At 34.8% G+C, this 23,870-nt stretch overlaps 2 protein-coding genes across 2 annotated transcripts in view; one reads left to right on the top strand and one right to left on the bottom strand.

Annotated features, from left to right (window-relative positions):
- Window positions 1–16,746, top strand: part of CDKL2 (cyclin dependent kinase like 2) — a 30,394-nt gene extending 13,648 nt beyond the window's left edge. Inside the window, 8 exon segments of the mRNA XM_023530874.1 lie at window positions 1,360–1,508; window positions 3,375–3,510; window positions 4,293–4,591; window positions 5,179–5,272; window positions 8,281–8,404; window positions 8,632–8,738; window positions 14,329–14,417; window positions 14,576–16,746. Of these exon segments, the coding sequence (XP_023386642.1) occupies window positions 1,360–1,508; window positions 3,375–3,510; window positions 4,293–4,591; window positions 5,179–5,272; window positions 8,281–8,404; window positions 8,632–8,738; window positions 14,329–14,394 (975 nt within the window). The 3' untranslated portion in view covers window positions 14,395–14,417; window positions 14,576–16,746.
- Window positions 16,747–21,966: 5,220 nt separating this feature from the next.
- ODAPH (odontogenesis associated phosphoprotein) overlaps window positions 21,967–23,870 on the bottom strand; it is an 11,031-nt gene continuing 9,127 nt past the window's right edge. The window contains exon 2 of the mRNA XM_023530905.1: window positions 21,967–23,624. Coding sequence (XP_023386673.1) covers window positions 23,245–23,624 — 380 coding nt within the window. The 3' untranslated portion in view covers window positions 21,967–23,244. The remainder of the gene's footprint in view (window positions 23,625–23,870) is intronic.

The following is a 23,870-nucleotide window of genomic DNA, read 5'->3' as shown; positions in this document are numbered from 1 at the left end:
GCTTAGCCACTGGATTTGCTGAAGATAATTTACAAATAGTCATCACCTTTGCCTTGTATTTGATTGAGGAAGATATTAGGGAGGTTCTCAATGGATCAAATTATCTCTAAAATTAGACATTGGAATTATATATTAGCTCAAAAAATTCTTATTAGTGGTATTTCTAAGACACCAGGAGCACATAACATTTATCCAAGGTATTTTTTTGCTTTTTTAGTTATTTAAATCAATAAAAAAGTTTAGTAATCTTATAACTAATTATAATAAGTTCTTAGAATAGTACTTTTCTACTTTTCTACATAATCTAACAAATGCAAATATTTTTCATTGAGGCCAGCTTTATTATCTGTCTATAAAAGATTTAAAGGGAATAATAATAAAAATATTGCCAAACTTATGTCCCTTATAGTAGACTCATATAACTTTCAAAATATTTTCTTATAGAAATTTCTAACATAGAAAAAAAGGTAGAAAGAGTAGCAGTATAACGAACCCTCACATACTTGTCATCTAGCTTCAACAATGAACAACCTTTTGACAATCTTCGTTCAACTATCTACATCTTATTTAACTTTTTGGGGGGAATACTTTGAAGTGAATCACAGATATTATATTTTTTCATTTATAAAGACCTTAATTATCTGTAGAACTTTTTCTGTTCATTTAAAGCTACTTATTGAGTCTCTCTCTCTCTCTTTTTTTTACTGGCATTGAATGGTTCCAATTAATCAGAACAAGACTTGCATTATAATAACATCATCTATGTAAAGATTCTAGCACAATAATAAGCACAGGTTCTTTCTCTTCCATTCTGCAAGGGCTTTAAATTTTAAAAATTTACAATAATTCCTTAATATCATACAACATCTCACCAATGCTCAAAGTTTCGTTGATTTTCTCATAATTTCTTTTTCATAGTTTGAATTAGGATTCACATGAAGTCTGCATGTCAAGCAATTGGTTGATATGTCTTTTAAGATTATTAATTTATAAGCTCTTATTCATCTCTTTCTTTTTTGTTTAAACCATGCCATTTGTTTGTTGAAGAAAGTAGTTGTTCATCCCTTAGAATTTCCCACATAGTATAGTTTAATATGTTCTTCTGTGTCCTGTATTTCTTACCAGTTCATAGTGGAGCTAGAGCTTGATCAGAATCAGGTTGATTTTTTTGGCAGTACTACTTCATAAGAGTTTGTATATTTCCATCTAGAGATACTGAATATCTATCTGGTGGTCTTTCTTTTTGTGATATTGGCAATCATTGGTGGTCATTGTCTAGATTTATGCTTTATTTTTTTTTATCATTTATTATAGATGTTTTAAATTCATAGACTATGAAAAGGTATTTTCTATATTTAGAAATTTAAATATAGACAATTAAAAAAATATATAAGTTGTATGTATTCTTTGGTTTTTCAGAAATGCTTACATATTGATCCAGACAAAAGACCCTTCTGTGCTGAGCTCTTGCACCATGATTTCTTTCATATGGATGGATTTGCTGAGAGGTATAGTACTGACTCATGTTTTCCATTTCACACCAAGCTAGAGTTAAAATAAGGCCTCTATAACAGTAACAAACAGTATTTCTCTTATTTCTCTACCTAGCTACTTTTACATGATCTCAAATATTTACCAATAACAGAATTCACAGGAGTGGTCCCCTGCATTCACTAAATCAGGGATCTTGGTTTTCATGAAGCAGGCATTTCATGCCTTTCTTTCTGTCTTCCTGTGGTGACATCTACCACTCAGGTCATTGATCTCTATGTTTCTACTAGCTGTGTGATACCGTCATCTTGGATACTGATGAATTTGCAAAGGTGCCATCTTCTGTTGTTGCCAAACTCACAACACACACAGTCCTATGACATTGCTGACACTGCTGATGTGCTGGAGACTTTGATGTGCCAAACCAGTGGGTGCCAGAGCTGCTGGCATATTCCCTTGTGCTATTTGAGCTGCTGGCATCAGGGCAGCTGATGAAACAAAAGATAGAAAGATGAGAGGCAATGACATTGCTTTATATTTTTGCAAATCTGTTTAATATCTAGCTTAGTAAAAGATACCTGGATTCTCATATTTGTCTCTGCATTCAATTAGTGGTTTTATGTTGTTTTGGTTGAAATATATGAAGAAACCCTGGCCTAACAAAAATATGTTGTTGGAAAATGGAAGAGTATTTTAATAGCCCTTTTAGGGACTTGTGGGCATTCTTCTTTGATTCTATCCCCAAAACTTTGAAACTATGCTAAAACTCGGCATTGGTAGTTTCTTAAAGGTTATTTGCATTGTAGAATCTGAGACCATATCAATGAACTTTTTTTACCCTTTTACATTAAAATCCATTTCTCTGTCTCACACTTTGAATAGATCTTTTACCAGTTTATACTTTTGTGACATCATACATTAGTCATTTGGCAAAAATTGTTTTGCTAAGTTATGCAGATCTTTAAAATATTGACATATTTCATTATATAATATCAAAAAGTCACATTCTCTCTCATTGAAAAAGTCTTTAAGTTTTGGGAATCTGCTAAGCTCTAAGTAGTGGATACAAGTTTAACAGAATTCTGATTTGCCATAAAAATTTGAATTTAAGCATTCACACAAATATTATCAATCGTTTTCCTTGAAGTAACAAGCACCTTTTTGTTCATTATTTAAAAAGAAAATGTCTGCCAAATACCCTAAGTCTGAATAACCATAGTTTTTCTGTCAGTCTTTCTTTCAAGTAAAAATGTTCCATGAAAAAAGTAGCTAGTTTAAGATTGTATCTCAATCAATCAGGTGCTTTTCTTAAGACAAGCATTTCCCTTCGGTTTGCATCAGAGGTGCTTTTTGCATATTTCAATTTTGTCACATCGAATATAAAAAAAAGACGTGTTCAAGGGTTTACATTTAATAAAATTAATACTTTTTACTGCTTTAATTGAGAACATACTTAAACAAAACTGCCATTCCCCACTCCTCCCCCTATTTTTTTTTTTTTACCTGAGAATGTGTGGCTATGAAGAATAAAATAGCTGCTAGTACAGTTTGGTGCCACTGCTTCAGTTCTTGGTAAGATGCCTACAGTTTTACCCATCATTGCTTTTAGATCATCAGTGCAAATGCTAACACGATGAAAAAGAAGTCATCTTATTAGGATAAGAATAGCTTTGACCCTGCGAACCTCCTGAAAGGTTCTCAGGGATTCCCGGGGGTCTGCAGAATGCCTTTTGAGAACTGCTAATCTAGGTCATAATTTTTCTGATTTTAAATAACATAGTCTAGTTTAACACTCAATTTTTAAAAATCTTGAAAACCAATTTTTTTCTACATTTATCTTTCTCATAAAGTTTTATTTTATTGACAAATGTATTTTTATATAGGTTTTCTCAGGAACTACAGTTAAAAGTACAGAAAGATGCCAGAAATATTTCTTTATCTAAAAAATCCCAAAACAGAAAGAAGGAAAAAGAAAAAGATGACTCCTTAAGTGAGGAGAGAAAAACACTTGTGGTACAGGTAAATATCCATATTCTAATGAGTGTATTAAAATTTAAATTTAATATATCCATAAGTTTTTGGAGGAAAAAAACGAAGATTAAAAAAATTTCTGAGTGGTGAACAAGTTCACTTTTAGCTTCGTTGTAAAAATGTATCTTCTTTATAGATATTACTTATTTTAAAAATCTTAACATATCATGTATTGAGTGCCTACTATACAGTAGAGCTTGTCAGGAAATCACATACATTCAAGAACATTTAGACATGCATGTGCATACCCACATACCAATATATGGACACAGACACATGTGTACACCATTTTTTCCCTTAAATGATACTAGAGAAAACTATAAGTTTTAGAATTTTATGTAAAGTAAAGCATTTTAAAATTGAGATTTGTGTATTTAATTTATTCAGAATCTGTTCCCATTTTCTTAAGTGAACCAAAAGAGGCAACTTCTCAATTTTGCGTTTCCTGGCTCTAAATATATAAGAACAAAAGTGGGCATGCTTGATTCCTTTTCCATGTTTCTTCCCACTGCAATATGTATAAATTTGATATATGTATAAATCATACAAATTTGATATATATCAGAGCTAATGTGAATTGCATTTCCATTCAAAGGAAATATCTGACTAAGAATCTCAGGTTTAATTTTAATTCCATAGTAGAATGAAAAAGAACAGGGGTACAAAAAGATATCTCTGGAATTCTGTTGTAGTTGACAATTACTTTATAGGAAGAGGCGATTCATTCTCCTCAGATCATTAATGTTAATAACATTTTTATTAATGGTCAGGATACCAATGCTGATCCCCAAATTAAGGATTCTAAAGTATTTAAAATAAAAGGATCAAAAATCGATGGAGAAAAAATTGAAAAAATCAGTCGAACTTCAAATGCCAGTTGTCTCCATGACAACGGGACAAGCCACATCAAAACAGTGCCTTCATCCAGCCTCAGAGATTGCAGCAATGGCAGCATGGACCATACAAGAAATCCAGGCATGGCAATTCCCCCACTTACACACAATCTTTCTGCAGTAGCTTCCAATATTAGTTCTGGAATGGGGACTATCCCAGGAGTTCAGAGCTACAGGTACGAATTTGGAAGATAAGAACAAAACATTGTTTAAAGGTATATTTGCAAATTTTAAGTGATTGTCAATTTAGCCCTATTGTGTTACTCTCAGGCTTCTGGATGCTATTCATTCTTGTCAGGTTGCTGTTTCAAAAGGCTTTTTGGCCTATGTGTTAGAAATTGTTAGCATTTGGTCAAAAAATTTAGCCTGAGTTCTAAGAAAGTAGAGTAGTATTGTTTAAGATGAGAATCTACAGCTATTTAGTCTATAACATGAAAGGAGGTTGTCATAATAAAAGAGATCATTGGTTTTGAAGGTCTGTTGTTGCATGGTATGGCTGTGGGCATTTAGTGGTACAAAGAAGCTTCTTTTGGGAATTTTGCTGAAAGGAAGGTAATTTATTTGGTTGGAGTTGGGGACTGGGTGGAAGGCATGAGTATAGTGGTAAAGGACAACGTTTTACCAGATCTATGTGCGTAGTATATTTAAGGATAGGAATTAAATTCTGATTAAACTGCATGTCATTTGATGCTATCATTTAGTTTTGTGCTTGAGAAATAGTTACTGCTGGTTCTAACTTGAATTTTTCTTGTTGTTGTTACAGAGTGGATGAGAAAACCAAGAAGTATTGTATTCCATTTGTTAAACCAAATAAACATTCTCCATCAGGCATTTATAATATTAATGTAACCACATCAGTAAGTAAACTGTTCTCACTGGTAGAAGACCAAGCATAAGTCATTTCTAGACTTTGATTCACATTACATATGATAGTGAAGAACAGAATTTTATTTGGCAACATCATAAATGAAACATAAGGTTTCATTTATGATGTTGCCAGCAATATATGGCAATATATCTTCCCAGCCTATCATAACCATAAAAGTGAAAGTCTTAAAGTTTAAATAAGTTTTATAAAGTATTATAAGTCTAGAAGTTTAAATATAAGATGTTATTAAAATGGCATCTGTTTTATTTCTTTAGGTAACAGTAAATTTTTTTAACCTTATGCTTGGTGATCAGTTCTTTTAGAGGAGAAGATTGTCTTATCTCACTAACACCAGATTTGTGGTGAAAGTACTCTGTTTCTTCATTTAAGAAATATTTATTGATTATCTATTAGGTATAAGATACTGGAAATGAATAAATCAATCTTTCTCTTCTAGCTCATGGTCTAATAGAAGATCAGCAAATTAAAACATAGTGTCAGATTGTAATGGTTGAAGCCTGTACAAGGTTCATGTCTTCTGAAGGTTCAGAGGAGCATTATTATGCTCAACATAGCTGTCAAAATGCTTCTTTTTAAAGTTAAGTTAAATCATTGTCACTCTTCTAATCAAAACCCTCCATTGGCTTCTCATATCTGAGTAAAGAGTGAAGTCCTCACAGGGTCTTTAAGTCCCTAAATGACTCACTCCCCGTTCTCTCTATCCCACCTCCAGCTACTCTCATTCTTGATCAATCTATTCCAACCACACTGATTTCCTTGTTATTCCTGGAATAGGGCCAGACATGTTCCCATAATTGGGCTTTTGCACTTGTTATTTCCTTTGCTTTAGAAATTCTTTCCCCAGGTAATCCAAGAAATTTGCTTTTTCTCCTCCTCGGCTTACATGAAATCTTATTACGAGGTCTTCCCTAGTATTATAACTCATTTTGTCTCCCATTACTCTCTGTCCCTTCTCCTTGCTTAATTTTTTTCCATTACATATTACTGACATCCTCTGTATCCTCTTATTTATATATTGTCTGTCTCCTCCACTACAACGTAAGCTTCCAAGGTGAGGATTTGTGCTTCTCCTCACTGCTCTGCCCCACATCTTAGAGCAGCGTCTAGCACATTGAAGTTGCTTAAAAAATGTGAATGAATTCTTCTGCCAGGGAAAGGGAGGTATGAATATATTCCCAGAAGAGCATTTTTCTCACAAATTTCCCTTCTCTACCTTTTTCATTACCCTCAAAGCTGGAAAAAATAGCCTTCTTTTCATGTCTCTCATGATTTGGACATCATATTTGTTTTTTCTTTTAATTTTTCTTAGTCTACAATTTCTGTACCCATAGTGCTCTCCTTTTCAATATACCTTACCTTTTGATTTCTTTGTGGATATTTTGTGTTTTACATTCCTGGTCTGCTTTAGAAGATTATTTTGCTCAGCAAGGCTTTTCAAAGTATCTGGCTCAACACAGTTTTGCTGGAATCGATATTAGCCTTCTTTCAAGGCATTACATAAACAGCGCTGGCTGGTGATTTTAGATCTTATTTCTGTTTATCCTTCTTTGGAACAGGCAATCAAGAAAGGAGGTAAAGATTAGTGGAGAGAAAACCCACTGGAATCTTTTCTTAATGAAAATTAATGGAGGCAGAGCTAAAGCTAAACTTTCTTCAACTTTTAAGTTGAAAAGGAATACTCTTCTCCCATGCTTCATGCCCTAATTCTGAGATGTGAATAAATATATTATTAACATCTCTGATGTATTTTAGTTATCATTCTTTGAATGTGTAAATCTAATCGTTTGAACTTATAATCTTATTATTTTTTTATACTTGCAGATAGCTTTTTTGGACTAATTATTTTATTTTGTAGCTGATTTGAACTTAGAGCCTTAGCACTTATTCTATTAAAAGAATAAATGGAAACATCCAAAAGAAAGAAACAAAAAAAAAAAAGAAAGAAAGAAATTCAAAAGCTCACTTCAAGACTTCTGAAGACTTTCTGGAAGGCAGAGTGGCATAATTCACAGAATATTAAACTTGAGCCATTAAGGAACCTCAGTGGCTTAATGTTGTCATTATATGTCTCTGTGTGTATTTCATTTTATATACATATATATACATATATATATATGTGTATATATATATATAATGTATATACACATACATATACATGATTTCATTTTACATATGCAGCTTTTCTTTGAACAAATCATACAATCTTTCTATGCATCATGTGTTTTGAAAATGTGGATAGAATATAGAGTTTCTGTCATTCTCAAATGAAACAGATTGGAAGAATGTCAAAGTAATAAAGGTACAGAATTCAAGTGATATACTATTCTTCACTTTATTATTTTTTTCAGAGTTTATCAACTATGAAGTAATAATACTAAGAAATATTTAGAAAATAATCAAAGTTATAATTCTTTATTTGATAAACTGTGTTCCTAAGAGATAGTATCATGCATTAACTCTGAGGAGCATGACAGGACAAATATTTTAAAACTTTGTAACATCACTATATTAGGAAAGCAAAAAAACAAGCAAGGAAATGTGATATACATGACAAGATGAACTATTCAAAATCAAGGTGGACAGTAGCACTTCATAGGTCTTCATAATACAGCATAGCTATATGCTGAAGAGCTCAGCAAGTGTCATAAAGCTTGACCTTGCTGGCCAGAAGGACCAGGACAGTGATGCCCATCTTTTAACCTTCTGCTGCTTGCCAGGACTTACACCGTTGGGAGAGGGAGACGTAGAAACTCATAGCAACCAAATAATCCACTTGTTAGCAATTTAAAATAATTTACTGAGGAAGAGATTTGAAATAGATGAAATTGTTTTGTATGTTATTGATATTCTCAAATTTTGTAGTAGTCTACCCTTCAATTCCATGAATTTTAGGATCTGAACATAGTAGTTACAAAAGGGGAAGCCTAACTTACCTCAAAGCTAATTCATTTGTGTTAACCATTTTGATGATATTAGGTCACTAGTGAAAAGAGCCTACATCAGGCAAATAAGAAAAGAAGAGAATACTCAAAGATAGATGTCCATTTGCCCGAACTAAACTATAATCATCTCCCTGAACTAAGAGCCTTGGAAGGCATAGGTATGTTTATAATGCTTTTACTTTTTCAGCCCTTTTGTTTACATTATTTAAAATGCATGTTAAATGAACAGAATATTAAAAATCTATAGTAACTTTACGCCTTTAAGTATGTAAATATATATGTAAAATTATGTATAATAAGTACATATAGAGGGACAGATATAGAATGTGAACAACTAACAAAAATGTCTAATTTGTTCACTGTGTTTATGGTTATTTTTATGCAGCTCGAAATTCTAGGCTAATAAGGAAAGAGAACAAAAATCTTTCAGAATCTCGAATTCCTACTCTGGCCACTATTGACTTGCATGCCTCCAGTGTTGCGTTACATCAGGTACAGAAATACTTTGTAGGTTGGGTGGAACTCAGGTCTCCTTCATACTTCCTAGTAATGTATCTTAGGGAGAATTTGTTCTTAAGGATGGACATGCTAAATTTTGCTTGCTAAATTTTGTTTATGGTTTTTTGCGCTTAGTACTTTTATTACATATATACTTATATCAACATTTCCCAGTTTTTTAATAATTAAAAGTGTGTGTGTGTATGTGTGTGTGTGTGTGTGTGGTCTAGTAGCTTTTACATAACTATAGGTTTGGGGTAGCTTGTAGTATTTCACTGCATTAACCCTAAAGTTATAACCCATTTTGCAAAGAGTGAGACACTGAAATTGTTTTTATTTTTTTAAAATATGTTGCCTATTTGACACTTTCTCCCAAGACAATCCACTCCATCCATGTTAAAGTTTTGTTATTCCCTAGTCATCTTTTTCTGTAATTTCTCATAACTGTTAAGAATATTTACATTTCTGCTATTTTTATATCAACAACAGTTATATCACTCATATTTACACCAAGAAAATTGGCAAACTTTTTAATCTCCTGGGCGAACTGTAACTTGCTGCAAACTTTAGCTATGTATTATTGTACTTCCCATTTACTTCAGTTATCACATCTTTGCTTGATGCTTGGAAACTTTTTTTTGGAATTGAATTCTCCATCCTCATTAAGCATTCATTTCCATTTCATAGAGAGCAACTGCATGTTGCCTTTTTAGCTATGTGGATGCTTTTTTTCTACTGTTACTTTTTAAATAATTTTGTAGAGCTCTACAAACAAGGAGAGTAATATTGTCGAGGATAACAAATTACAGAGGCAGTCACCCAATGACACTGAGAAAAAGGTTTGTTGACTGCTGTTACTTTATCTCTTGCCAATAATTTCTGTAGCAACATAATCAAAACTAAACAAATTCCTGTTGTGTGAAGATTAATCACTGTCACAAACTTTACATTTAGGAACTACAGGTCTCAATAAATTACTTGTATACTTCTAAGCTTAATGTGGATTTTAAAGGTGCAGAATTTTTCATTTGCTCTTTGAGAGTGCACTATTGTTCAAAACCACTTTTCAGAGTTGACATAATTAAATCTAGTTCCATACAATGGAAGAAAGGCTTTGGCTGCCTTCACACTTCTTCAATATTTTTATTTGTTGTTCTGAATTAATCTTTTTATAATATAACTGGTTTTGTTATTTGCTTTCAATTTACTTGTTCAGTTTTCAGTTGTATTTAAAATACAATAAAGGAGAAAGCAGGTGTAGCAAAAATATAAATTAACACCAATATAACATGAGCTTGTGTGTGGACAATCTGAATGGAAAGAGAAGCAACAGGAGATTGGATTGATCTGGCAGGAGCTAAGACTTGCCTTGCACTCACTTTATGCTGTTCATCGATACGTTGAACTACATTTTCTTTCTGTATATAACACAAAATTTTTCACATTTATAAAAGTCTACTATGTACCTTCTGGAACAACCTGTAAGAGAGATTTTTGTAAGTTAAGTGTTACATAATACATGTCTCACTCCCCCGCCCTCTACACACTTACACACGTTATGACCTTATGCACATAGCTAGACATTTTTCCCTGTAAACACTGTTTTAGCTTTTGTCTACAAATTTTGATATGTTGTAGTTTCATTATCATTCAGTCCAAACATTTTATTTCCCTTTTAATTTCTTCTTTAACCCATGTATTATTCGGAAATGTGTTTAATAGTTAGATAGTTGGGATTTCTCTAGATACTTTATCATTATTGATTTCTAATTTAGTTCCATGTGGTCAGAGAATATGCTCTGTATGATTTTTTTTTTTTTTTTTTTTAGATTCATTGAGATGTTTTTTATGGCCCAGTATATATGGTCTATATTGCTGAATGAACCTTGTTCCCTTAAAAATAATGCATATTCTTTAGTTGTTGGATGTAGTGTTCTGTAAATGTGAAATTAGATTAAGGCGGTTGTCAGTGTTGTTCAGATCTTCTATGTCCTTAATGACTTTTTGTTTATTTAGTTCCATCAAGTTACTGAAAGAGTGCTGTCAAAATCTTTTACTATGATTGTGGAATTGTCTGTTTATCTCTTACATCTGTTTATTTTTGCTTCATTTATTTTAAATCTCTGTTATTAGGTACGTACATCTTTATAATTGTTTTGTCTTCTGATACATGTCCTTTTTATCATTATGAAATTTGTCTTTATCTTTTGTAATGCTCTGTGCCTTGAAGTCTGTTTCATTTAAGATTAAAATAGTCACTCCAGCCTACTTATACTTATTTGTTTTCATGGTATACCTTTTTATTTTTCATTTACTTTCCACCTATCTGGTTTTTATATTTAAAGTGTTCCTTTTGCCAAGTGAATGTGAGTAGGGTCTTTTCTTTGCATTCATTCTGTCTATTCCAATTATTCAAATTGGAATGTGTATTCGTTTTCTATTGCTGCTGACAAATTACTACCAACTTAAAAACAATACCCATTCATGATTTCAGTTTCCATGGGTCAGGAGCCTGGACACAGCTGATTCTTTCCTTAAGAGTCTCACAGGCCAAAATCAAGATTTCAGCAGGGCTGCATTTCTTTCTGGAGGCTCTAGGGGAAAATCTGTTTCCGGGCTCATTCAGGTTGTTGGTAGAATATAGTTCTGTATGGTCGTGAGACACAGATTGCTTTCTGGCTGACATGCAGGGACTGTTTTCAGCTTCTAGAGGCCACCTGTGCTCCTTGGCTTATAGCTTAGCTCCAGCATCTTCAAAGCCAGCAACAGCGGCTACATCCTTTTTACCCTTTGACTTTCTCTTACCTCCCCTTCTGCCTCATCTCTCTGTCTCATTCTTCTGCTTTTAAGGGTGCATGTGATGACATTGGGCCCACCAGGATAATCTCTCTATTTTAGGGTTAGCTGATTAGTAGCATTAATTCCATGTGCAAAGGTCCTTCACAGCAGTAGCTAAATTAGTTTGGTTGACTAACAAGGGTTAAGAATCTTAGGAGAATATCTTTAGAATTCTGCCTTCTTCTAAATATTTAGGCCATGAATATTTAATAAGATTATTGATATGTTTAGATCTAGCTCCGCCTTTTTATTATTTGTTCCTCCGTTTTCCCTTCCCAGTCTTCTTTTGTATTTAAATATTTTTAGTGTTGGCTTTTGAAAGAAATCTCTTTGTATTATTCTTTAAGTGAGTACTCTCAGGGTTACAGTGTATATAACTAATCTTTCACAGTCTACTTAGATAAATATTATGCCACTTATAAAATATAGAAACCTCGCAAACATACTTCCCTTTCCCCTAACCTGAACTTATAGAGTTATCATATGTATTTTATTTACATACATTGAAAACGCCACTATATTATGGCAATTTCTATTCTTCTATCTTAAAGATTACAGTTTTATTTTCTGGCATTATTTTCCTTCAGCCTGAAAAACTTCCTTTAGCATTTCTTGCAGAGCAGGTCTGACGGTGACAAACTCTTTCAATTTTCCTTCATTTGAGAATGACTTGATTTTGCCTTCATTCCTGAAATATATTGTCACTGGGTATAAAATTTGAGTTGGTAGGTTGTTCTTAAAAAGTTTTCCTCCCAGGACTATAAAGATGTTATTTCTCTGTCTTCTGATCTCTATGATTTCTGGGGGGAAATTCTCAGGTATTTGAATTGTTATTCCCCTGTATGTAATGTAATGTTTCATTTTTCTCTAACTGTTTCCAAGATTTAATCTTTATCTTTTATGTTCAGTAGTTTGAATATGATATGTCTCTAGGCATAGTTTCTCTTGAGGGGAGGGTGTTTCTTGAGCTTCTTGAATCTGTAAATTTATCTCTTTTACCAAATTGGGGAAGTTTTTTTGGTCATTATTTCTTCAAACTTTTTTTCTGCCACAACCTTTTCTCCTTCTGAGATTCTAGTGACATATGTGTTAGACCTTTTGGCATTTTCTCACAAGTTCTTGAGACTTTATCCATGCTCTTCAATCTTTTTTCTCTCTATCCTTAAGATTGGGTATTTTCTTTTTTATTCTCCCTTCTTAATTCTACCCCTGCACCCCACTTCCACCCCTGACCTACGGTTGTTGCCATCTCCCCTTAAGAACTGGATCTCTGAAGGTGGGGCATCTCCTCCTACATGCTCACAGTGTGCACCCAGGACCTGGTGCTCCCGGCACACTTGGGAGATCTGGTACACCTGGGGTATGGTCTGTGGCTCCACCCGGGGGGCAAACCCAGGACTTCCACTACACTATGGAACCACCCCAAGACTGGGACTTTTCTATTGATCTGTCTTAAACTTTTTTGACTCTTTACTTTGTCAATTCCATTCTGCTATTAAGCCCATCCAGTGAGGTTTTAAAATTGCAGATATGGTATTTTTAAAAATATCTACTCGGTTCTTTTTTAGAATTTCTACTTCTCTACTAAGAATTCCTGTCCCTTCATTTCAAATATGTTTTCCTTTACCTCATGTCACATGGTTATAATGGCTACTTTAAACTGTGTGTGTGTGTGTGTGTGTGTGTGTGTGTGTGTGTGTGTGTGTGTGTAAGTGTGTAACTATGTATATAAAGTCCCAACATCTGGGCCATCTCAGGACTGATATCTGTTGATTGCCTTTTCCTTTGAAAATTGATCACACTTTCCTGGATGTTTTTATGTCTGGTAATTTTGGATTATATCTAGGACATTGTGATGTTATATTGTATAGCCTCTGGGTCTTGTTGTAGTACTCTGGAGAATGTTGAAATTTTTGTTTTAGCAGGAAGTCACCCAAGTTTGGTTCACACTGTAAATTCTGCCTTAGCTTTTGTGACAGGTGATGTAAATCTCAGTTCTCTAAGTCTTTGTTACCTAGTTTGCGTCTGTCCTGCACTTATGTAGTTCAGGAGTTACTTGGAGATTTGTGCAAGTGATTCAAATCTCAGTGCAGTTGGCTAAGCCTTTGCTATACTGGTTTGGAGCTATCCATGAATGCATACCTCAGGAGGTGGACGGAGACTTCTGTGGGTTTATACAGAGAATTAGAGGATCCCCTTCTCTAGTTCTCTTCCTTCCAGAATTCCTTCCATACTTTTTGGCCTACAGGGACCCCTTTTCCTGGTTTCTCTGGCTATAAAGATGGGTTTTCTTTCAGACTCTTAGCCTCCTGTACTTCCTCACCACTTTGAGACTAGGATAGACTTTTGGGCAAACCTACAGGATTGAAAAAATAACCTCTATATAAAGGGTTGTGTCTCCAAGTTTTGACTCCATTTCTTAATCCTCAGTTCTTTTTTTTTTGTATTTTTCCCTAAAGGTTTTTGTTTGTTTGTTTGTTTGTTTGTTTGTTTGTTCGGTAATGAGTAGGAGAGAGCGGTTGTAGTGGTTTCGACTCTCCTGGAACACCATAAGTGTCTTTTCATATATGTATAAACAAAGAGGTCAAAGAATAATATTCCCTTATTTCATCTTCTTCTGTATAAGCAACTTGAGCTATGAATAGTTAATTTTAAACTTCTGATATTTGAACAAGAATTGAGATTTTTGGAAAGTGGGACTTTTATAATTATCAAGAACTTATAATGCTCGTTTATTTATTTATAGGTACCAGGATCTCCCTTGTCAGATGATTCGGAGGCTGACTTACCTCGAATGGAACACCAGCACTGAATGTCATTTTGGTTCTGAATTGGGTAGGTCTGATGTCTCATACTTAAAGCTGTGTAACCTTTCATGGGAAATATATTATATATCTATATATGCAATGTGAGAAAGTAAGTGAGATAGCAATCAAGTTCTAGAAAGATTTTATGCAAAATAGTTGGTGGCACATATCCCCCTGTACTTTCAGATGCTGTTCTAGCTTGAGATGACATCGTCTTGCAACAAAACTGCTGACGTCCTAAGAAGAGATATTCGTTGTTTTGATCATTTACTTCTGAACTGCCTGCATTTTCTGAGAAAGGTCTAGCAGAAGGAAAGACAAATACTTCCTTTCAAGTATTTCAAAGGAAGATTGAACAAATGCTCCTCCCAACTGTTATCCCATCACCTTTCAAGTCCACTGATGCTATTTCAAGATATACTCAATGAAAGAATAATGATTTGGTTCTTGTTACATGTGTGTATATTTACTACTAATAGATTGTGCATTTAAAGTTACCTAAGATTAGAAGTGAGTAAAAAGAGGAAGAGAGAAACATTATAAAAGGTCATGTTATGTATTGAACATTGTGTGTTGTCTGTATAAATGTGTACATTTATTTAGGAGTGTGTTTGGTGGAGGTGGATGCTAAAAACTAGGATTAGTTGAAGAAAATGAAAAAACTAGGATCAGTAAGAGAAAAATGTTTCCTTTCCCCTAACCTAACTATAAAAACACATTTAAAATTCTTGCTTGTTTATAGGCTTTAAGGAGATATGTAACTGCTATCTCTGGATAGACGTATTTCTTTGGTTTCTGTGATTATTGTAGGTATTTGATCAGTGTATGAAAATCTGCCTCTGTGCCGATCTTCTGAGAACCACACTAATGCAAATTTCAGAAAGAAACTTTTTATTTCTAATGACTTAGTACAGCTGGCACTCGATAGCCAGTCCTCTGCATCATAAGATTCTGGTGCTAATGTTCCTGTGTACAGGAATGCAATTGGAACAAGGGTGGTAAAAGATAATTTCTTAGGTATACCCCGGAGTTGGATACTGCACTTCTCATTGACAAGAGAGGTATACATACAAAATTAAGAGATGGGAAGCAGTATTACCAACTGACTAAGACTGATTACTCTTCTCTGAGCCAATTGCTATCGAACTCCTCTGGTGAGGAGACTTTGGGAGGGAATGTCCACTGTTACAGACTTCACTCCTATCCACCGATAGTTTGAAGGTGATGTTAGACAGATTATCTATCTAATATTCCAGAGATATTAGACAGAACCCAGAGATGTTCCTGTCTTCTTGTTTCCTCAAATACTTAAGCCTTCCCAACAGCTTTTAACCAAGTTGCAAAATTATTTACCTGTGCTGCACGCATCTTTTATAATGTACTGGTCCACAACTTTTAGGTGGGAGAGTTAAACCAATTTGGCTCTAGTGGTTTGGTTTCTGGGTTTTCAGTCATGCTCTGCAGTTATCATTTTAGAGAATGGTTGTTAAGGAGACTAGAATTTTTTTTTTGCATTAACCAATTAATGATTTTTTTTTTTTTTTCCAAAAAGGCATTGACTAGAACTTAGACTGAGCCTTTAACTAGCACTTTTCTCTATTACTTACTCTGTGGAGCTTAATATTGGAATTCTGACCATAGATACTTGGGCCTCAAAAGAGTAGGACATTCAGGAGGAAGCAAAATAAGGGGCTGCAATGTAGAAGGTGGTTCAATTAAAATTTGATCTTGATTTTGAAGCTCTGTCTTTAACCTCTGAGCAGATGTTGGACTAGATTGATATGGCTAATGTGCTGAACAAAATTAGTGTATAGACATTAATAGGCTTCACATTAAAATATTATTTTATTTTTACTTTGAAAAATGTTGCCAATGGACACTACAACATAGAAAACAGACAATACTTAGAAATCAAATGGCTGCCCAGGTACTTCAATGTTATTTTTATTTAAAGATCAGTGTGAAAATATCACCTTAATGTCTGAGGGTCTAGGATGGGTTACCTTCTCATTTCTATATTTGCTTTTGGTATCTTTTAAAACATTTTGTGAATTTTAGATTAAGATACTAAAAATTGTTCATTATAAGTCCAAGTTGAGACTTGAGGGTCACATCTGGTTAGAACCTCAGCAGAACTACTTGAAAAAAGATTTTGCAAATTGAGGCTATAGGTACTGAACTAAAATAATCTTTTTTTTTTTTTTTCAATTTAAGGTAGCTAAGTCTCTCCTTACAAGGTTATGATTAAGCCACATACTAACAATAAATATGTGTATGTAATACTGGTAGGGGGAAGTGGGCTTGCTGTGTGTATGTATGTTTTAAAATTAATAAATATTATATGATATTGAGCTCCATAGATGGTTTTTATTTGCATTTGTTTGATTATGAGACTATAAACAATATATATAACACAGTATGGTATTTAACAAATGTTTGAAATAATCTGTTAATTCTTTTTTGGAAACTTTAGCTATAGAGATGGCAAGTTAATTTTCTTGTACAGTCAGTGATACAAGCAGCCTGGTCATAAAGTAACATGTCTTGTAAAGACTACCTGGTAAACGCTGTGACAGACTCAGGCTTAAAACCTGGTTCTCCTGATTGAGAATCTCTTGTTTGGTTAGAATAGCTGACTCTCTGTTGAAATGGTGGCATGGAAGATGTGTTTTCTTGTGTGATTCTCTCCTTATTGGCTTCTTTATCTTAGTTGTGCTACTATATAAGGCTGGATCTGTGAATAGACATTAAATATCATTTGAAAAGCAGTTTTTAGCTTGACTATTGGAGATTTTCCTCTGTAAATGTGTTTCCTACATGCTGGATGGAAACAAAGACAAATACCAGATTCTGATAATATAGTTTAGTTCAAAATATATCGAGATAAAAAATAATTGTTTTTTACCGGGAAATGCAGCCTAACCAGAAGACTATAGTTTTAATTACACTTTTCTTCTTAAGTAAGGTGGTCAGGTCCCTTTTCTTCTGTTGGGTCTTGGAAGGAAATAAGTGAATGAGAGATAAGCACTTCCCCCTCCGTGGAGAGAGGGATGAAGCATATGAATTTAGGGGTGCTACAGTTGGCCTTATATCCTTTGGCTCTGCCAAGGATAGCCCAGTGCTACCAAGCTGTCATCCAGTAGGTGGCAGTAAAGTCACATTCACTGTAACCCATATCCTTCCCAAAGGGAAAAATGCTAAAATCCTGTGATGAATTTTACCTGAGAGGTATCGCCTGTTCCCTTTGTCCATGCAATACATGGCCTGCTTTTTCATTTTTAAGGGCCCAGTGTTCAAGGAGTGCTTAATCTATTAGAATCACAGAGGTGGCAAAGAAAAGCTGGTACCTCAAACCGTAGCTGGTCCATCAGATGGTACCACCAGTGGAGATGTGCACCCTAATGAACATTGATAGTTAAATACTCTGATAGTCTAGTCTCAAAGTAGTGTATGAAGCGTAGTGGGAACAGAAGAAACCAAATGCATATGGCCTCCGTCTTGTGTCAGGGCTCCCCTAATGTCAGCAGGTAACTGGTGACTCAGGTCAGCAAGGCAAACCAGGTTGGAGGAGGACTAGGCTGGTGGGAGGATGAGGATAATGGGGAGGAGCTATGGACTTTGCTGAGAGTCCTGAATAATAAAGAAGTCGGAGAATTATCAAAGTAAATTTGCCTCACAACGATGAAATGTGGGCAAAATCAGGGCAGTAGAAAGGCCAATCAGGCCACTTCCCAAGTGCCAGTCCTAAAAGGGCTCTGAGGATCTTTGGAATTAACTGGAAATATGTTTATCAAGTGTGATTTCTGTATAAGCCTAAAAAGTGAGTTGATGCTCATGATGACTGGAAATTTGAAAATTAGTCCACACTGGCCCTGGCTTTCTTGATTATATAGAAATGCAGCATAGGGAGTTTGCATGGTGCAGCCCACACATGTTTCTGGCCTTGATGTCAGTCAGCTAGTACGTGTGTCAAGTTAGCAGTCAGTCCACTGAAATTCTGAATTTGAAAAAGTGCAGGGCCTGTTGTTCACGTCAGTTAGGGAAAATAATCACTTTTGTGCCTAAAATTAAGCGTTTACTATAACTCTTAACGCGTTGATTTGAGAAAAAAAAATCACCAAAGAGAACTGAAAAAGAGATTACAGAAAAGAAGAAATACTTTGCCAGTATGGAAACAGAAGAAATTTAAAATACATTTCGAATACAAATTTATTTCTGTATGAAATCTTCTGCTATCTTGGATGAGGGTGAGCATCTAACTCTCCAGGTGAAGGAAAATCGTGAAAGGTATTTCCAAAGATGTTAAAATGTCCATTGTGTGCAGAACATGTAAGAAATGCCTTGTTTAGAATATAAGCCAAGATGTATATAAATTTTGTCCTCAGAAAGTCCGTTTCTTCTTGCCTGTTGAACACTATTTGAAGAATAACAGTTTGAAAAGGCATCTCAGATAGTTAACCTTCCCAAAAGACCTATGTGTCTTGGCCTGGCCTTGGAGAAGGGACTTTACAAAAAGGATTAGACTCAGTTTTTGTTTTGTTTTGTTTTTTAAAAAAGGATGATAGATTCTAATAATAAAGCCTGAAAAAATTACAAAATTCAATAACCAATTAAATTGAAGGATTCTCTATCTCTGGTTATCATTCTGATCTATCCTCCAACAAAGTACTAAAAGAGAAATTTTATCTGCAGTAAAACAGAGAAAAAATCATGTTAGACTTTCTGAAAGAAGGTTGAACACATGCTCCAGTGGCCAGTAATTGTTTTACTTGAGAGGGATATGTGTACCTTACCTTTCTCACCTCAATAAAAGTTCTTTTTTTCTGGAGAAGATTTAAAAATCCTGAGACTTCCCCTGATATGTGGGAACTGATTTGAAAGCAAATAGGGTTAAATATCAGGTGGTTTAAAAGTTCATTTATTTAACCAATATTTTTTGGGTCCCTACTATATACAGGCATGATTTTAAGTCCTGGAGATAAAGGAGTGAACACAGTAAACACAATTCTCTGCCTTTAAGGAACTTAGTGTCTTATATGAAATACAAATAATAAAGATAACTAAGAATACATATGGAATGATTGAATGTGATTCATGCTAGGGACAAAAATAAAGGTGGGAATAGAAAGGAAGTGGGTCTGTGCCTGCACATTTGGATAAGGTGGTCAGGGACCTGAGAGGTGGCATTTTATGAATGTGCTGAAAGAAGTGAGGGATGGACCCATGTGGATACTGTGGACATCTGGGGCAAGGGCATTGTAGACAGAGGGACAGCAGGGGCACCAGCCCTGAGGAGCCAGTGTGCTTAGTTTGAGGAACAGTGAGGGTAGTGTGTTTGGAGTAGAGAGAGAAAGGAAGAGAGGAGTGTGAGGCGGGGTCAGAGAGGAAGAGGCTGGGAATGGGGTAGGGAGGCCAGGTCATGCAGCCCCTATAAGGACCAGTACATCTGTGTCAAGATGTTTCAGATGTAATAGTTTATTTGCTACGGTCCCTTATAAACAAATCATTAAACTGCTACTGTTCAATTCATGCTTATCATAAATTTCTAATGTTGAAATTGTGAGAGATATTTTCTGTTTGGAATGTATGTTTATCTCGTTTTGTGTGTGGTTTTTTTTTTTTGGCTAGTCACCTGTATGAAGTATACAGTTATATTGAAGGCTGTTTAAAAATTTTGGTTTAAATTTGCACTAGTTGGAAAATACAAATACTTACTGATACATACCAAAAAATATTCAGTCTGCTTACTGTTGTAAGGTGATATTTCAATGAACTACAACTTTCCCCCCAGATTTTTGAGATATAAGTGGCATATAACATGTGTAAGTTAAAGGTTTACAATGTATTGATTTGATACATTTATAAATTGCAGAATGATTACCCCATAGTGTTAACTAACTCCTCTGTGTTGCTTTCAGCAATGTCTTTTACTTTCATTTTGAAATAATTTCAAACTACAGAAGAGTTGCAAGAATTGTACTCCCATGTATCCTTCATTGAAATTCATCAGTTGTAAAAACATGTTGCTGTGTTTACTTTATTACTCTCCCTCCTTTCCATCCTTCCTTCTCTCTCTTTCTCTCACACACACTTTTTCCATAATTTGAGATTTGGTTGCAGAAATCATACTACTTTACCCTAAAATACTTCAGAGTTTTATTATAAGGATTGTCTCTTACCTAATTATGAAATTCACAAAATTTTACACTGATAAAATACTATCACCTAAAACATGGTCCACATTAAAAATTTACCAGTCGTCCCAATAATATTCTTCGTGGCAATCTCTTCTTTTCCTTCCCGCCTCAGGGATTATATGTTACGTCTAGCTATCATGTCTCTTTAATCTTCTTTAAACTTTGTCTACCACGACATTTACATTTTTGAGGATTACAGGGCCGAAACCCTCAAAATTACTCAGTTGTCTTGTAAATGTTCCTCAGTTTGGGTTTGTCTGATGATTAGATTTAGGTTATGCCTGAATCTGATTAGCATAATTAGAACTTGAGACTTGCATAGGCTATTTCTGCCGCAAAGCAAAAGATGAATTTATCACACTCTTCCAAAAACTCCCATTGGTTCAAAAACAGCTAATTCCACCTATATGCTAAGAGGAACTCATTTGATAAACTCACTCACTTTGAGGCATTAGTGACTGAAGACTATCCCCAAGTATATAAACTTTCTAGGCATCACTACACTATTTTAAGAGAAAATTTTATTAACCATAAGAATGTAATTTTTTTAGAAAAGTTACAGAAGCATATGCTTTTACTTGCAGGTGTGGGCTGCATTTTTTATACAGGTAATTCTATACATGTTCAAAGGTAAGGAATGATGCAGTTTTATCCAGAATTATTTTGAAAAAGGCCCTCACTATGAAACACTACAGGACTAGCTCGCTTTCAATAATAGATGCAATGACTAACTCATTGAAACTGTTAATCCGTCTTCAGTTTCTCTTAGTTTTTCTGAGGTTTAACATCATGGAGCAAGGCCTTTAGGGATTAGATTTCAGGTCAGTTAAGTTTTGGATTGCAAAAATTTTAATGTTTGGAAAGAGAAAGTCCAGTCAAAGCCAGGTTGGTTTGGAGAAGTTGGAGGCCTTGTGAGCGGTGAGCGGAGTACCCAAGTGAGTGGCGAGCCACGGTGAGCGCACCATGATAGAGGACGGGCCCTGAAAGGGAGGAGAGAGTCGCATCCAAACCTTTTTCTGTCTTCAAGTTTGCCCAAAGTTGGCCCTTTCTGCTTTTGCCCCACTAACCAAAAAGAGAGTTAAAAAGAGGGCAAGTTTATTACAAAATATAGTTTCTTAATGAGGCTTCCAAATATAGGTTTTATTTACACTTGCCAGTTTGAAGCAAATATCTGTTCTTATACAAAAATTTGCTATCAAGTGAGTAAAGGAAATAGTTTTTTCTTTTTTTCTTTTTATCTTTTAATACAGTTAGCATGCACAGCAATCTCTCTCCATTTCCCAGGCAACATTCCCAGCATTTTCACATCTTCCTTCCCTCCCTCCCTCCCTCCCTCCCTTCCTTCTTTCCTTCCTTCTTTCCTTCCTTCCTTCCTTTTTCTTTCTTTCTTTCTTTCTTTCTTTCTTTCTTCGTTCTCTCTCTCTCTTTCTCTCTCTCTCTTTTGTACATAGTTCTTGGGAGGAACAGATGTAAGACACTGACCAAATATGCAAAACCAAAATTCCTATGTTACAGGCAAGATGAGCGGCACAAACAGAGCAGTCTTTTACAGAATGGCTACAGAAACAACCATCAGTGCAATCTGGGGGACATGTTATTTATATTGCACTTTCGGAATACAAGGTTCCTATAGTTGTATGAACTTATGTCTGTGGAATTCTAGAGTTATGAGAACATCCATGTAAACTTAATCAGACTTTTGAGCCTAGACCCATGGTAAAAGTTTTAGGGGAAGTGCATCATTTAACTTAGTATCTATATGATGAAACAGTGAGATACTTGTCAAGCTAATTTGCACTGGTTGTTTAAAAAGTTAACATTAAAGTACATTTATTTTTTACAGGTAGAACATTTTTTTTGAGAGGGAATAGGTAATTTAGTTTATGATAGCCTTAAAGTATTATCTATAGTCAGACTCCTCATAACTTTGTTTTGTTTTCATCTTTATAATTTCTTGTTGTTGGAAAACTGAGTGGATCTTGAACATTATCCCAAGAAAAAAATTTTTGCAACTATGTTTGGGGATGGCTGTTAACTGGACTCATTGTGGTGATCATTTTGCAGTAAATACAAATATTGAATCATTAAGTTGTACACCTGAAACTAATATAATGTTATGTCAATTATATCTCAATTAATACATAATAGTCAATGAATAAATAACCACTATATACATCCCTGTCAGAGATTAAAATAAAGCTTTCTGTTTTCTATAATCTTTTTTAAAGTTCACTTTGTAAATGCACCTTGCTCTGTAAGGTTTCCAGTGAGTACAAAAGGGTGTCATTAATGTCTTCATTTTGTTTAAAACAATCTCAATTTTTTAAAATGTTTTTTACCCTAATTTAAAAGAGTGATTCTTCTGTCATCTCAGAATGGATAGGAATTATTGGAATTATCCAAATTAGGATTTTAAATGCATAGATATCCTGTGATCATAGAAAGTTGGAAATAAGAATAATGTTACTGCTCCTATTTTGTAAACATGAATAAACTATAAACCAATATCTTCACTGTTGACAAGGAGAATGATATCTAGTCAGTGGCGTTTAAGATACTTAATCTTTAAATCCAATAGTTTTAATTTGGAAAAAGAAAACAAAAATCTCATAGTCTTTTGTGAGACATTGGCTTCTTTTGCTTCATCATGTTTGGGGCTTATCTCTTCTTTCTGCTTTCCTCAGATGAGCTTCCTGTCCAGAATCTTCTTCTGGCGAAATAGTTATAATGAGGAGTAAGGCGACTGTGTGGCCAAAAAAATGGGTAGAACTGAACACGGTGGTTGCACTTCGGAGGGAGGAAAGCTCTGTTTGGAAACCTAATGTGGACTCCGGGCCTTCGTGGTAGAAAAAAATGGAAAGGACACTTTGGTGTTCTTGTGATAGGTTGGATCCTTGTCATTGGCTTCCTTGTGATGGGCTGGATCCTTGTCACAGGGCTTCTTGTGACAGGTGGAGGGGTGAGTGTAAAGATCTGGCAGTCCGTGGGGTCTACATTATCTTGCGAGCTTCTGGGAGGGGTGACTGCTTCTTCTTGTCCTGTGAGGAGAAAAATGGCAGTCGGGAAGCAGGCCTAATAACAAAAGCAGAAGGGAGAAGCTTTAGGTGGTAGTAGAGAAGAAAGATTAGAAGAGAGAAATAGAGAAGTCTCAAAGCATATTTGGAAGAACTCAATGAAATGAAACGGACACACCTTATGACCCCACAATTGCACTCTGGGGAATTTTCTCAAGAGAAATGAGTGCATATGTCGACAAAAGGCTAGTTCAAGAATGTTTATAGCAG

Source organism: Pteropus vampyrus, unplaced genomic scaffold, assembly GCF_000151845.1.
Source record: "Pteropus vampyrus isolate Shadow unplaced genomic scaffold, Pvam_2.0 Scaffold56, whole genome shotgun sequence".
NCBI lineage: Eukaryota > Metazoa > Chordata > Mammalia > Chiroptera > Pteropodidae > Pteropus > Pteropus vampyrus.
The sequence above is the reverse complement of the archived record's forward strand: the minus strand, read 5'-3'. Positions and strand labels throughout refer to the sequence as shown.